At 42.7% G+C, this 15,533-nt stretch overlaps 1 protein-coding gene across 9 annotated transcripts in view; it reads left to right on the top strand.

Moving 5' to 3' along the window:
* LOC130360585 (malate synthase-like) overlaps nucleotides 1–11,129 on the top strand; it is an 87,813-nt gene extending 76,684 nt beyond the window's left edge. For 8 of the 9 annotated variants that reach the window (XM_056563150.1, XM_056563120.1, XM_056563128.1 and 5 more), the window contains 2 exons: nucleotides 2,720–2,847; nucleotides 10,831–11,129. In XM_056563150.1, the coding sequence (XP_056419125.1) occupies nucleotides 2,720–2,847; nucleotides 10,831–10,966 (264 nt within the window). In that variant the 3' untranslated portion in view covers nucleotides 10,967–11,129. The remainder of the gene's footprint in view (nucleotides 1–2,719; nucleotides 2,848–10,830) is intronic. The other variant, XR_008890740.1, reaches the window with a different exon arrangement.
* The last annotated feature ends 4,404 nt before the right edge of the window (nucleotides 11,130–15,533 follow it).

Here is a 15,533-nt window from a genome sequence, read left to right on the forward strand (position 1 = left end):
TTATGTGCCAGCCCTACCTTGTGCACAGGGCCGTTGTCAAAGGGGGTACAGCCAATACCCCAGTAAGAGGAGAAACAGTTGTCTCCTGTATACATCCACCAGCCACATAATTTGCTCCCCCGTTCCAGTTCCACTTTATTCCCCCTGTGCCAAATCATCCACAATTTATTACCCTCTGTGCCTCATAATTTCCCCTTGACCCCCCCCCCCCCTGAGCTATTTCATTCCCCCTTTATTACCCTTTGTGCAAATTCATCACCCCTTCTTTGCCACCTCTGTGCCATTTCATCCCTCTGTGCTTACTGAGAGCAGCAGTGGCTGGCCACTGGTCACAGTCTCTCAGTAAGTACAGCGCAGAGGATCTCAGGAGAACCTCAAACTCGCTAAGAGTCCCTGCACCTGAGCCTGCTGGCCAGGCAAGAAGAACAACAGGGGGAGGAAGGGGTGAGGGGGGGGATGATTTGGCACAGGGGGATAAAGAGGAAATAAAATGGCACGGGGGATAAAGGGGGAATGAAATGGCACAGTGGGTGAGTGGAAAAAAGTGGCACATGGCAATAAAGGGGAAATTAAATGGCACAGGGGATTCAAGGTGGGAGGAATGAAGTAGCATTGGAGGGATCAAAAGAGGGAATAAAATTGTACAGGGGGTGATAAGGGGTGATTAAATGGCACTGGAAGATTCTTCTTTCATGTTTTATTGTGTTTTATAGGTAATTACACTCTGGAGTCAGTACAGTAAAGTATTTGGCCATTTAGAAAGATTTTTGAGCCTTTTTCCCCAATAGAGGACATCTCTTAATAGTAGACCCTTTTGATTTTTTAGCTTTTTTTCCCTATAGGGGGACATCTCCCAATAGTGGACACTTTTTTTCCCCGTGAGTGTCCGCTATTGGGAAATTCTACTGTATTCATTGTGGAGCATATAACACATCAAAACCACTGCAATGTGTATCCCATTGTTTTCAATGGAAATACACACCACAGTTTACGCTGTGAATTGCAGTGCATATTTTTTATCATGTATTCTCAATACACCGTTATATATGACATCACGTATTCAGAGAGTATCACTTCGGGTGGACTGAGAGGTTGGGCACTGAGGGGCAGAGAAGGGGCTCGCCACCAGCATGTTTATTTTTTTAATTTTTTTAATCATATATGTTTTTGTCTTATCACTTGCTTAGACCCTGGCTGGGTTAGAGAGGGGGCCTGCTTCAAGCACATTTGTTTTTGTTTTTTTATATTACACACATGCACACATTTAGCTTGGTCTCCAATAGCTGCCGTAGCTGCCTGGGTGGCAAATGTGCATGCTGCGTGCAGGCACGTCTGCTAAAAGGCAGAAACTTCATTTGTGGTCACTCATGCCAGCGGGTGGTTAGTTAAAGGAAAACTGTCAGCTTTCTCCCCCCGCACTAACCAGAGGTACTGGCTGGTAGTTCGGGGGGCGCTGATCAGTTTGATGCTTACCGTTCCCGGATCCGCCATGCTGTTCAGCCATAATCTTCTATTTTCGGTATATGCTAATGAGGTGCTAACTGGCACTCTGACGTCAGTGCCGCCTGTCTCAGCGCCGCCCGGCTCATCAATATTCCTTCCCTCCCTCCGCCTCTCCCTCTTCTCTCCGCTCTGTAATGAAGAGAAAGGGGAGGAATATTGATGAGCTGGGCGGTGCTGCGGCAGGCGGCACTGACGTCAGAGTGCCAGTTAGCTCGGCCAGTCAGTGCCAGTTAGCACCTCATTAGCATATACCGAAAATAGAAGATTGCGGCCGAACGGCGCGGCGGATCCGGGCACGGTAAGCATCAAACTGATCAGCGTCCCCTGCACTACAAGCCAGAACTGCTGGTTAGTGCGGGGGGAGAAAGCTGACAGTTTACCTTTAATATTAAATGTTAGGAGGAAGTGGGTGCTCCTCTCACCTCCAAACTTACCAAATGGTACTCACTAGGTCATGCAAATGCTTTCCATGTCAGTTTTATGTGTCTATCTTCTGTATTTGGTTCACAAATCTGTCAATTCTGCTGCTCACTCATTCTGACACCCACTGCTCAGGAAGGGGCGGGTCTGAGGCAAGCAAAGAGCCTACTGTCACTCACCACACATTCTATCCTCCCAGAGTCTGCTGTGCTGAGTCTCTTCATCCAATCACTGCAGGCTGCTCTGTAACCCCTCCTTTCTGTTTTCAGACAGGAGTCTGACAGGACAAGAGTGAGCACAGAAAAGTGCAAGTCCTGCCCTCACTTCTTGGACTTTGTCCCAGCCTGTGCTTTAGCTGGGACAAAGATAATGCTGTAGCCAAACAGGATTATAATCTAGATGGTATGGTGTTTTTCTATAAGCCATGCTTTCTATAAAAGGACATGTTATATGAAGCATATAAAAAGTTTTTGATTCTGACTGTGCCCATTTAACCCCTTTTGTCTGCCTATTGTGTGGTATTGAAAACCACATTGATTTACAGTATAAATACGTTGACTGGGAGCTTGTGTATAGATTGGCTGCCCCTTAGCCATTACATGCGTTTAGGCCCTTCAAATGTGCAGTATTCCGAAAAATGTACTAATCTACCATCTCACTGTATACACAGTATCTATATTTACAGAACTAAAGAGGAAATGTTGAGGAGAAAATATTGTGCTGTCCTGAAAAGCATTTCTTTCATTGTCCTCAGTAGCAGTGAAAGCTTGTGCTTTTTCTTCTTCTGGGTTTCCAGGTCTGGCAGTGGATAAGGCACCAGGTGAAATTAGAAGATGACAACAGAATGGTCACAAGGGGTTTGGTGCGTGCCCTATTACAGCAAGTGGTGTGCCAGCTGGTCCATGAGTCACAGCTCTCTGATCTGTAAGTTAATATAACCTCTTGTAGCAAACAGGGCAAAGCTGGTATTAGACTGCAGAAAAGTAACACTGAAATAATCTTGCTGTCATATATGTATGTAAATTATGTATCTTACTACATACAGAAGTTCACTTTCTCTCACTCTTTAGCAATGTTGCCAATCCAGGTCCCCCCGCCCCCCCCCCCCCCAAAAAAAAAAATGCTAAGTCATGGTAACAAAAGTAAAGCCTACATACACAGCATTTTACTTTATAATGAACTAGCTGAGTACCCGGCGTTGCCCGGTTTTTCCTTCCTCATCCTTGTTGGGGAGGAAAATCAACAAAGGAGGAAGCTTTTGACTTCATATCCCGTCCTCATATATTGTTTTCATATCCCAACCCCATATCCCGTCCTCATACCCCAATCTCCTATCCCGTCCTCCTATCCCGACCTCCTATCCTGTCCTCCTATCCCAACCTCCTATCCCGTCCTCCTATCCCGTCCTCCTATGCCGTCCTCCTTTCTCGTCCTCATATCCCGACCTCCTATCCTGTCCTCATCCAGTCCTCCTATCCCATCCTCCTATCTCGTCCTCCTATCTCAACCTCCTATCTCGACCTCCTATCCTGACCATCCCGTCCTCCTATCCCGACCTCCTATCCCGTCCTCCTATCTCGACTTCCTATCCCAACCTCCTATCCCGTCCTCCTTTCTCGTCCTCATATCCCGACCTCCTATCCCATCCTCATCCAGTCCATCCCATCCTCCTATCCCGACCTCCTATCCTGTCCTCCTATCCCGTCCTCCTATCCCATCCTCCTATCTCGACATCCTATCCCGACCATCCCGTCCTCCTATCTCGTCCTCCCATCACGTCCTCATATCCCGACCTGTAAGATGAGTACCAGCTATTGAAATATCTCCAGCAGGAAGTTATGTGAGAACACACATTTCCCATTGATTTGCATGGGACTTTAAACAAAAACCCCGACCCTCACAAATGGGGGTAGTTAAGGGTTAAATTAACTATCCAATATTTTAAGTGGACATATAAGTAACATGTGACCAAGCATTATCAAAATATTTCCAGCCGTTTGGAAGTTATGCAGTAACATATATTTCCCATAGACTTGTATGGGACTTTAAACATAAAGCCCGCCCCTGGCAAATGGGGGTGAGTAAGGGTTAAATAACCTATCCTATGTTTGTTGTTGACAGATAAGTAACATGTGTGCCAAGTTTCATGTTAATATCTTTAGCCGTTTGGAAGTTTTTGTGGAACATACACATATACATACATATATACATACATACACACACACACACACACACACACGTTGAGTTTTATATATATATAGATATTTAGAGGCAGAGGCATTTTGATAAAACAGGGAATTCTCTAGGCATTTTTCTTCATCTCCCTATGCCACTAAATAAACCAGTCATTTTAGTGTGATGGTCACCTTAAAAAAACGTATGACATGTCAGAGTGCATTCACACCACAATTTGGGCATACGGCTGCACTTTGTTGAGCACTTTACTGCTGGGCTTTTTGTATGAGATACAACGAGGCGGTGGGGATCTGAACACCAAGACCACAACAGTAACGCTTAAAAAATGCTAGAAACACCTAGAGCTTTTTCTATGTGCTTTTTAAAGTGCAGATGAAAAGAAAAGGGTGTGATAGAGGCATCACACTTAACCCCTTAAGGACCCAGCCCATTTGTCACTTTAAAGGGTAACTCTCATTAAAACTAAGTTTGCTATTTCATGCCTTATGGTAAATAAAAAATATTTCTAAGTTTTCTATGTTTTATTTTTGCTTAAAAAAGCTCAAGAGCACATTTTCCCCCATCTCATACACAGACTTTGGACTGAAGCCCAAACACAGGAAGTGCAGCCTGGTGTGCTGAGGGGGGGGGGGGGGGTCGCGCCTCATCCAATCATAGCTCCTCTCACACTTAACTGCCATATGCTGTTGGTTGGACACCCCCCCCCCCCCCTCAGCACTCCAGGCTACACTTCCTATGTTTTGACTTTGGTCCAAAGTCTGTGTATGAGTTGGGGAAAATGTGCTCTTGAGCTTTTTTAAGCACAAATAAAACATAGAAAACGTCATTTTTTTTTTTTTTTTTTTTAAACAAAGTATATTAGAAATATTTTTTTAATTTACCATAAGGAGTGCAATAGCAAAATTTAATATTAAGGAGAGTGCCCATTTAAGGACCCAGGCATTTTTTGCACATCTGACCACTGTCACTTTAAGCATTAATAACTCTGGGATGCTTTTCCTTTTCATTCTGATTCTGAGATTGTTTTTTTTTTGTGTGACTTTGAAGCTCTCTGCTTATAAGGAAAATGGATATTCCAAATAAATTATATATTGATTCACATATACAATCTGTCCACTTTATGTTTGCATCATAAATTTTTTTACTTTTGGAAGACATCAGAGGGCTTCAAAGTTCAGCAGCAATTTTCCAGAATTTTCAAAATCGAAATTTTTCAGGGACCAGTTCAGTTTTTAAGTGGATTTGAAGGGCCTTCATATCCACCCCTCAAAGTATTCAAAATGACATTCAAAACGTTTGTTAACCCTTTAGGTGTTTCACAGGAATAGCAGCAAAGTGAAGGAGAAAATTCAAAATCTTCATTTATTACACTCGCATGTTCTTGTAGACCCAGTTTTTGAATTTTTACAAGCAGTAAAAGGAGATAAATCTTCCTAAAATTTGTAACCCAATTTCTCTCGAGTAAGGAAATACCTCATATGTGTATGTCAAGTGCTCTGTGGGTGCACTACAAGGCTCAGAAGGGAAGGAGTGACAATGGGATTTTGGAGAGTTTTTCTGAAATGTTTTTTGGGGGCATGTCACATTAAGGAAGCCCTTATGTGCCAGAACATCAAAAAAAAAACACATGGCATACTATTTTGGAAACTACACCCCTCAAGGAAGGTAACAAGGGGACAGTGAGCAGTTGTTTGACGACTTTTGGTTAAAGTCGGATGTGTAAATGATTTTTTTTTCCACAAAAATGTTGGTTTTCTCCCAAATTTTACATTTTTACAAGGGGTAATTTTACATTTTTACAAGAGTCACATTTGGTTTTTGGAAAAAAAAATTGCTGAAATGGTTTTTGGGGGGCATGTTGCATTTAGGAAGCCCCTATGGTGCCAGAACAGCAAAGAAAAAAAAAAACACATGGCATAGTAACAAGGGGTACAGTGAGCCTTATCACCCCACAGGTGTTTGATAAATGTTCATTAAATTGGCATGTGAAAAGGAAAAATTATATTTTTTACACTAAAATGCTGGGGTTACCCCAAATTTTTCATTATCACAAGTGGTAACAGGAGAAAATCACCGTAAATTTGTAAATACATTTCTTTGGAGTAAGGATATACCTCGTATCTGGATGTAAACAGCTCTGCAGGTGCATACCGGTTTCAGAAGAGCAGTAGCACAGTCAGGGGCCTTGAGCTTCTACATAGCTGTCTATGTAAACAGAACAGCGGGACCCCCCCCCCCTCAAGGTAAATTACTAAAATGGGGTACAGTGGGATGTAAAATGACAAAACTGTTTATGTTCCCAGAATGATGACCCAGAGCAAAGCCAAAACTAAAATATATGCCCACCCCAAACCCTATGCTCTGAATAATCATTCTGGGAATGTGATGTGTGTAGCCGTCCCTAACCTGTTGCCTCAAATGCGCACCCCGCTCAGGTGGAGAGAGAGCGCTGCGCATTTGAGGCAACATAAAAAAGTACCCCCAGAGGTTTTATCAGTTTTTTTTTGTTTTTTTTTTAAAGGAAACATTGTGTTGGGCAATTTAGTGGTTTATGGGGTTAAAACTTGGAATGTACTCTGGACTTGGTACATTCGGGTCAAATTATGGGAAATTAAAATGAAAAGGGAAAATTTAGTACTCCATGGAAGTGTGATACTCGCTGAAGCAGTTTTTAAGGCAGAGGCCCGGATGATCGGGGCAAGTGTCACATTGAGTGGTGGTGTCCTTCCGAATCCCCCTCTTGTAACACACACTTCATTTTTTCTGGGTTCATCCCTTCTTTCCAGTGTGGGGGACCTCACCTGGAAAGTACTTTCTCGGTCACCAAAGATGAAGGCCTTTAGGACTTCTTGGAACCGAATGTATGTCCCTGTGTTGCCAGCGTGCTGGGACAGTACAAAAGAGTTGTACATGGCAACCTGTACCAAGTTTTTTGTACCATACCCATGTTTTGCGCATGGCTATGTATGGCTTGAGGATTTGATCAGAGAGATCAACTCCCCCCATATACCGATTGTAGTCCAGAATATTATCGGGCGTTGTGGTACCTCGCACAGGTACAGGTGAACTGCCGTTTCCATTAATAGTGGTCAGCATAAGGACATCCCTCTTATCCTTATACCTGACCCGCAACAGGCTTCCAGGGGTGACAGCCTGGTAGATGATGTCATTCTGTACTTCACAGGAAGTCAGCTGAACCAGGACTGCCCACTTCCTCTGCCACATTAAAGGCAATGTGTCACCATTTAATTTTTTTTTAGAAATAAAATTATTCTATCATTTATTAATTATAAATAAAATAAATATAAGTAAATTATAAATAAAATTATTCTATAAATTATTTTATCAAGCATTTAATTTATTTAGTTTTAGGACAATGTAGTTTTATTTTTATTTATTAATAAAGTGTGTACTGGGGGGTTGCTATTACTGTAGCCTCTTTTTGGTGTGTCATTTCACAACACCTATACAGTTGTTTTACAGCAGGCACAGGGCTTCTCCCCTGGAAACCAAAACTTTTTTTTTTTTTTTTAAATCAACTGGTACCAGAAAGTTAAACAGATCTGTAAATTACTTCTATTTAAAAATATTAATCCTTCCAGGACTAATCAGCTGCTTTAAGCTCCACAGGAATTTCTTTTCTTTTAGAATTTCCTTTCTGTCTGACCACATTGCTCTCTGCTGACACCTCTGTCCATTTTAGGAACTGTCCAGAGCAAGATAGATTTGTTATGGGGATTTGCTCCTACTCTAGACAGTTCCTGACATGGACAGAAGTGTCAGCAGAGAGAACTGTGGTCAGACAGAAAAGAAATTCAAAAATAAAAGAACTTTTTGTGTAGTATACAGCAGCTGATAAGTACTGGAAGGATTAAGATTTTTAAATTAAGTAATTTACAAATCTGTTCAACTTTCTGGCACCATTTGCTTAAAAAATAAATGTTTTCCAGTGGAGTACCCCTTTAACCCCTTAAAGACCCAGCGTGTATGGGTACGCCCTGGCTCCTTTGTACTTATGGACTCAGGGCGTATCATTCAGCAGGCACCCTGTGCAAACCCCGTGCAAATTCAGACCGGCGATTTGCTGCGATTCCGGGTCAATCGGGTCTCTGGTGACCCGGAAAAAAAGGGTTAATGGGGCTGTCCGAGACAGCCCCATTCACCCTTACCCAGCAGGAGTGAGGTGGCATGAGTGCCACCTCACGATCACTTGATTGATCAGTTGGAACAATGGACCAATCACTGACCTGCTGGGCGGTGATCAAGGCGGCGATCGGGGCCGGCGGGGGTCTCCTACCTCTTCCTGGCCCGGCGGGGGTCCCCTCAGGAGCAGCAGCAGTGGTCCCGGTGGCAGGAGCAGTGGCATCAGCAGCGGCGGTCCCGGCGGCAGGATGCAGCAGGAGGTGAGGCCCGTTCACCTCCTGCTGTTGCTTAGCAACAACTCTTAGCATGCACAGCCAAAGGGCTTGCTGGGAGTTGTAGTTTTGCAACAGCTGGAGTTCCAACTTCAACTCCCAGCATGCCCTTTGGTAGTCTGTGCATGCTGGGGGTTGTAGTTCTATGAAAAAGTGTGCATCCAGCTGTTGCATAACTACAACTCCCAGCATGCACAGACTAACAAAGGGAATGCTGGGAATTGTAGCAGTGTGCCTCCAGCTGTTGCAAAACTACAACTCTCAGCATGCCCTTCAACTGTCAGTGCATGCTGAGTGTTGCAGTTTTGCAACAGCTGGAGACACATTAGTTGTGAAACAGAGTGTGTGCCTCCAGCTGTCGCAAAGATAAAACTCCCAGCATGCAATGGACTGTACAATCTGGGAGTTCTAGTTTTGTAACAGCTGGAGGCACACTGGTTGCGCAACACTGAGTTAAGTAACAAACTCTCAGTGTTGCGCAACTAATGTGCTTCCAGCTGTTGCATAACTACAACTCCCAGCATGTATGGTCTGTCAGTGCATGCTGGGAGTTGTAGTTTTGCAACAGATGGAGGATGGATGTGAAAATGAAAAAAAAAAATCACTAAAATGCTGGTGTTACCCTAAATTTTAGCGAACTACAATGCTTAGAAGAGAAGGCACACCATTGAGCTTTTGGAGACAGAATGTATCCGAAATTGAAGGCTATGTGTGTTTACTAAGCCCCCATAGTGCAAGAACAACAGAATTGTTGTTCTGGCACCATAGGGGCTTCCTAAATGTGACATGCCTCCCAAAAACCATTTTAGAAAAACTCACTCTCCAAAATCCCATTGTCGCTCCTTCCCTTCTGAGCCCTCTAGTGCGCCCGCCAAACACTTTACATACACATATGGGGTATTTCCTTACTCAAGAGAAATTGGGTTACACATTTTGGGGGCTTTTTCTTCTTTACCCCTTGTACAATTTCAAAAACTGGATCAAAAAAATTAAGATTTTGAATTTTCTCCTTCACTTTGCTACTATTCCTGTGAAACACCTAAAGGGTTAACACACTTTCTGAATGTCATTTTGAATACTTTGAGGGGTGCAGTTTTTATAATGGTGTCATTTATGGGGTATTTCTAATATGAAGGCCCTTCGTATCCACTTCAGAACTGAACTGGTCCCTGAAAAATTCTGAATTTGAAAATTTTGTGAAAGATTGGAACATTTCTGCAGATCTTTGAAGCCCTCTGATGTCTTCCAAAAGTTAAAACATGTCAACTTTATGATGAAAATATAAAGTAGACATATTGTATATGTGAATCAATATATAATTTATTTGTTATATCTATTTTCCTTATAAGCAGAGAGTTTCAAGGTAAAAAAAAAATGCAACATTTTCTAATTGTTCATTACATTTTGGAATTTTTCACCAAGAAAGTATCGACAAAGATTTACCACTGACATAAAGTAGAATATGTCACGAAAATGGTCTGGGTCCTTAAGGGGTTAAGACTGAGATTGTCTCATAGAAAAGCATGGGCTGCTTACTGCACTTGTTCATAGCACAGGCCAGGTGAAATGAAAGGGGGAGCCAGCACCATTTTCTTGAAGTCCCTGAGGAGCAGTGACCTATCAAGAGACATCTAGTCTGTTCTTTACCACTCTTCAGACACCAACAAAATGCTGACAGTGGAATTGAAAAAACTACAAACCCCCTCCCTCCCTCTGCTTTTGCACATTGACAAAGGAGGAAGGTAAATGGGTGAGGTCTAATTTGCAGCAGCCAGACAAGTTGCTTGCTTTCACCAGATTGCTCATGTTAGCTCCCTCTGCTGGTCCACAGTGGGAGATATGACATGTTATTATTTAATTTTTCATATTTTGTGACAGTAACATTGTGACAGTAACAAGTAAGATGTTTTTAATATATTTCCAAAAATATTTTAAAAATGTAAAAAATTATTTAACCTCTAGAAAAAAAAGTAATCACATTTGGTGACACATTCCCTTCAAGCAATGTAACTTAATGTGGGTCAGACTGGTGATCACATAACCAAGTGAGAGTAATAAAATGCACAGATGCAGCTGTGCTGGAAATAAACAAAACGGAGTGCTTCTTTAATATATTCTGGCAAAAGATCACTGAGATGCAGCACACTTGTGCCATTCACATCTGTGTATTTTTCCTTACCATAGTAAGTACCATCACTTTGGTATATGTTGTTACTTTGCTCAAGTGTACTATTCTGTGGTGTGAAAAAATAAAATGTCTCAGCTGCCACAATGAATACATATTTTTCTTTCTCAGGCATGAAGAGAGACTACAGACTGCAGCTGAATTATTTATAGAAATTGTTCTAAAAAGAGATTTCCCAGAATTCATCACTACCTACCTCAACCTAGATCATACATTCCTCAGTAGCAAGTTCCAAGTGAGATCATAGTCTAAGGCTATAGCTACAAGTCAACATGTCATTGCCTTTGATTCAAGGTAAACGTTTGATACAAAATCTGTTTTCTGTTAATAAGAAAAAAGTAACAAGAGACCTGTGGCCATTGTAAAAGAATAAATAAATAAAGGTGAACCACTACTGATTTGTGCCCATAGCAAAACATTAACGTTGCAATTGAAATTATTTTTTGGGTGATTTGTGGGTGAAGACATGTTGCAGCTGAGCTGTAGTATAGCTTTTTAATTGTAAAAGACCCTCTTAGAAGAGCAGAACTGAAGTAATGACAGGTGTATGGTTGGGTATATAACCCATGTCACATGATAATCCAGGTAGTTCATGCCATTCACCATCAGTACAAGTAGTCTTCTCAAGGCACTAATGGTGGTTCCCAACCTTTTTTGGCTCGGGGTACCCCTACCGAATTTGACGAGCAAAAAAAAATCTAAAATCTAAAATCAGCGTCATTTCCTTTTCTTCTCCTGGTCATCATAACAATTTCTTCCAACCACAATTCTTCACAGTTAAACTTGCAAAACAAACCTATTAGGCTCCGCATTTTTCCTGCATCAGCCTCCAGATGCCCCTATTACAAGTGAAGAGGAAGGAATACAGGCGCGTATAGGTGTAAAGGGGTAACAGAGGTGTGTAGAATAGTGTACATGGGTGACAGGGGTGTAGAATAGTGTACATGGGTGACAGAGGGGTGTAGAATAGTGTACATGGGTGACAGAGGGGTGTAGAATAGTGTACATGGGTGACAGAGGGGTGTAGAATAGTATACATGGGTGACAGAGGTGTGTAGAATAGTGTACATGGGTGACAGAGGGACGTAGAATAGTGTACATGGGTGACAGAGGGGTGTAGAATAGTGTACATGGGTGACAGAGGGGTGTAGAATAGTATACATGGGTGACAGAGGGGTGTAGAATAGTATACATGGGTGACAGAGGGGTGTAGAATAGTGTATATGGGTGACAGAGGGGTGTATAATAGTGTACATGGGTGACAGAGGAGTGTAGAAAAGTGTACATGGGTGACAGGGAGGTGTAGAGGAGTGTACATGGGTGACAGAGGGATGTAGAGAAGTGTACATGGATGACAGAGGGGTGTACAGGAGTGTACATGGGTGACAGAGGGGTGTAGAATAGTGTACATGGGTGACAGGGGGGTGTAGAATAGTGTACATGGGTGACAGGTATGTAGAGGAGTGTACGTGGGTGACAGAGGGGTGTAGAATAGTGTACATGGGTGACAGATGGTTGTAGAGGAGTGCACATGGGTGACAGAAGGGTGTTGAGGGGTGTACTAAGGTTACAGATGGTTGTAGAAGAGTGTACATGGGTGACAGCGGGTGTAGAGGAGTGTACATGGGTGACAGAGGGGTGTTGAACGGTGTACATGGGTCACAGGGAGGCGTAGGGGGTGACAGAGGGGTGTACATGGGTAACAGGGGTGTAGAGGAGTGTACATGCATGACGGGGGGCATAGGGGGTGACAGAGGTGTGTACATGGGTAACGGTTATTGGGGGTGTTGAGGAGTGTGCATGGGTGACAGAGGGATGTTGAGGGGTGTACATGGGTGACAGAGGGGTGTAGAAGAGTGTATATGGGTGACAGAAGGGTGGACAGGATGACAAGGAGGTAACAGAGGGGTGTACATGGGTAACAGGTGTTGGGGGTGTAGAGGAGTGTGCATGGGTGACAGAGGGATGTTGAGGGGTGTACATGAGTGACAGATGGGTGAAGAAGAGTGTATCTGGGTGACAGAGGGGGTGGATAGGATGACAAGGAGGTAACAGAGTGGTGGACAGGGGTGACAAAGGGACAGAGGGGTGGTGAATATGGGTGAAAGGGGCAGACAAGGTGGACATGGATGACAGGAAAGTGGACAAGAGTAAAGGGGGTAACAGAGGGATGACAAAGGGGGTGGACAGGGGTGACAGAGGGAAGAGGGTGCATTACCTTAATTAAGCTGAGCTGTTTTTCAATGTCTTTCTGCAGGGGGCAGAGAGGATGGTCCTGGGGCCACGAGGAAGGAAAGAACTGCCTGTAGAGCTCAAAGACAAGATTGTGTAGAGGCACATATTGAGAAAGGTACAAAACACCAACAGCACATTAGCTTTAGTAAAGGGTACCTGTAATCAACAAAAACATTTTATATAATGTAGATAATACCATTATATCTATATTTGTAATATACATTGGTTAAAAATTGTGTATATTTTTGGGTGAAAAAGTGCTGCCCCTGCAGCTATTTCCTGTGTGTCTCTATGAGGAGTCCAAAAAAAGTGAGGATAGGGCAAGCAGGACTCTGTGCAGGCTCCTTGCTTGTCAATCATCCTGATGTATGAGCCAGGAGCATGTTATAGAGACTCTGTGCACACTGTCCAGTTTTTCTAAGTGCAAAAAGCCCTGCTTGTCCACCCTCACTTCCTGTATTTGGACTCTTCATAGAGACACAGATGCAATAGCTGCAGGGACAAAAATATACAAATTTTTTATATTACAAATATACATACAGTGATCCCTCAACATACGATGGTAATTTGTTCCAAATCGTGGATCGTTGCTCTACATCGCCGTCTTCACGTCCGCGGGATGTCCCAGCCACTCCGGACCGTCACCGCTGCCCTGGATCGTCGCTCTTTATCGCCATCATCACGTCACTGCGCATGCCGCTCCTATTGGATGACGGGACGGCGTGCACAGCGACGTGATGACGATGAAGGAGAGCGACGGCCATGTAGCGGAGCATGAAGAGGACAGTCCAGAACGTTGGGGACAGGTGAGTGACACTCACCGGAGCACATTAAACGGCTATTCGGTGGCAGCTGAAGCAGTCTGCGCTGCCAGATAGCCATTTATGAGAGACCATTGTATGCTGAAATGATCGTTGGTTGGGGGATGACTGTATAATGGTATTTTCTACATTATATAAAAAGTTTTTGTTGATAACAGGTACATTTTAAATGGAAGAAGTTTGGAACAACCAGGACTGTTCCTTGAGCAGGCCGTCTCACCAAATTAAGTAATCAGGAGAAAAGGGCCTTGGTAAGAGAGGTAACCAAGAAACAATGTTGAGCTCCAAAAAAATCTGTGTTAAGATATGGAAACTTCCAGAAGGCTAACCATCAGTGCAGCACTCCACTATATGGGTTTTATGTCAGAGTGGCCAAAAAGAGGCTTTTGAAAAGACACGTAAAAGACACTATTAAAAGCCGCCAGGAGTATACAAAAAAAAAAAAACATCTGTGAGAAACAAGATTCTTTGGTCTGAGGAAACAAAGTTTTTGGCCTCAATTCTAAGCGTCCTGTCTGGTGAAAACCATCCATACAGTGAAGCATGGGGGTGGCAGCATCATGCAGTCAGGGTGCTTTTTTTTAAGCAGCTGAGACAGGGAGGCTGGTCAGGGTTAAAGCAAAGCTGAATAGAGCAAAATACAGAGATATTCTTAAAGGGGTACTCCGGAGGAAAACTTTTTTTTTTTTCCCAATCATCCGGTGCTAGAAAACTTAAAGGGGTACTCCAGTGAAAACCTTTTTTTTCTTTTAAATCAACTGGTGGCAGAAAGTTAAACATATTTCTAAATTACTTCTATTAAAAAATTGTAATCCTTCCTGTACTTATTAGGTGCTGAATACTACAGAGGAAATTCTTTTCTTTTTGGAATGCTCTCTGATGACATCACGAGCACAGTTCTCTCTCCTGACGTTGTTATAATAATACTAATGCTTTATTTATTGTTGTCCTTAGTGGGATTTGAACCCAAGTCCCCAGCACTGCAAGGCAGCAGTGCTAACCACTGAGCCACCAGCATGCCCTTAGCATATATGTGCTATGCATGTGCTATGCATGTGCTATGCATGATTGCTAAAATGGACAGAGATGTCAGCAGAGAGCACTGTGCTCGTGATGTCATCAGTGTTCCAAAAATAAAGGAATTTCCTCTGTAGCATTTAGCAGCTAATAAGTACTGGAAGGATTAAGATTTTTTAATAGAAGTAATTTACAAATATGTTTAATTTTCTGCCACCAGTTGATTCAAAAGAAAAAAGGTTTTCACCGGAGTACCCCTTTAAACAGATTTGTAAAATATTTAAATATTTGAACCACACCTCAAGAGCATCACCCCACTGGGTACACAAAGAATATCAATTGGGAACAGCCAGTTTGAAACAAAATGACAAATTTATTAAAACACAATAAAAATATATTAATACAAACATAAAATATTCAATATTCATCAGAGCAATATTATATGTTACATTAATCTGCCATTGGGCCCTAATGGCAGAATATTTTATCCCTTGCATCAATCGCCTGATATTTAAAGTGCTAGCAATATTGGATGCCGAGAGTTCGGAATAAATTGTTAATCCGGCAGATGTAGTATAAATGAAAAATAAAATAAATAATCAGTCTCGCAATAGTTCAAGACTGTACTGTCCACACTTTATGGATGAAAAATTGTGCGCTACCTCACCGTAACTGCTGATTCCGTATTGCAACGGACCGAAGATGGTATGTCCCGTAAGGAGCTGTATAGCGGTGAGCGGG

The sequence above is a fragment of the Hyla sarda genome, chromosome 1 (assembly GCF_029499605.1).
Source record: "Hyla sarda isolate aHylSar1 chromosome 1, aHylSar1.hap1, whole genome shotgun sequence".
Classification (NCBI taxonomy): Eukaryota; Metazoa; Chordata; class Amphibia; order Anura; family Hylidae; genus Hyla; species Hyla sarda.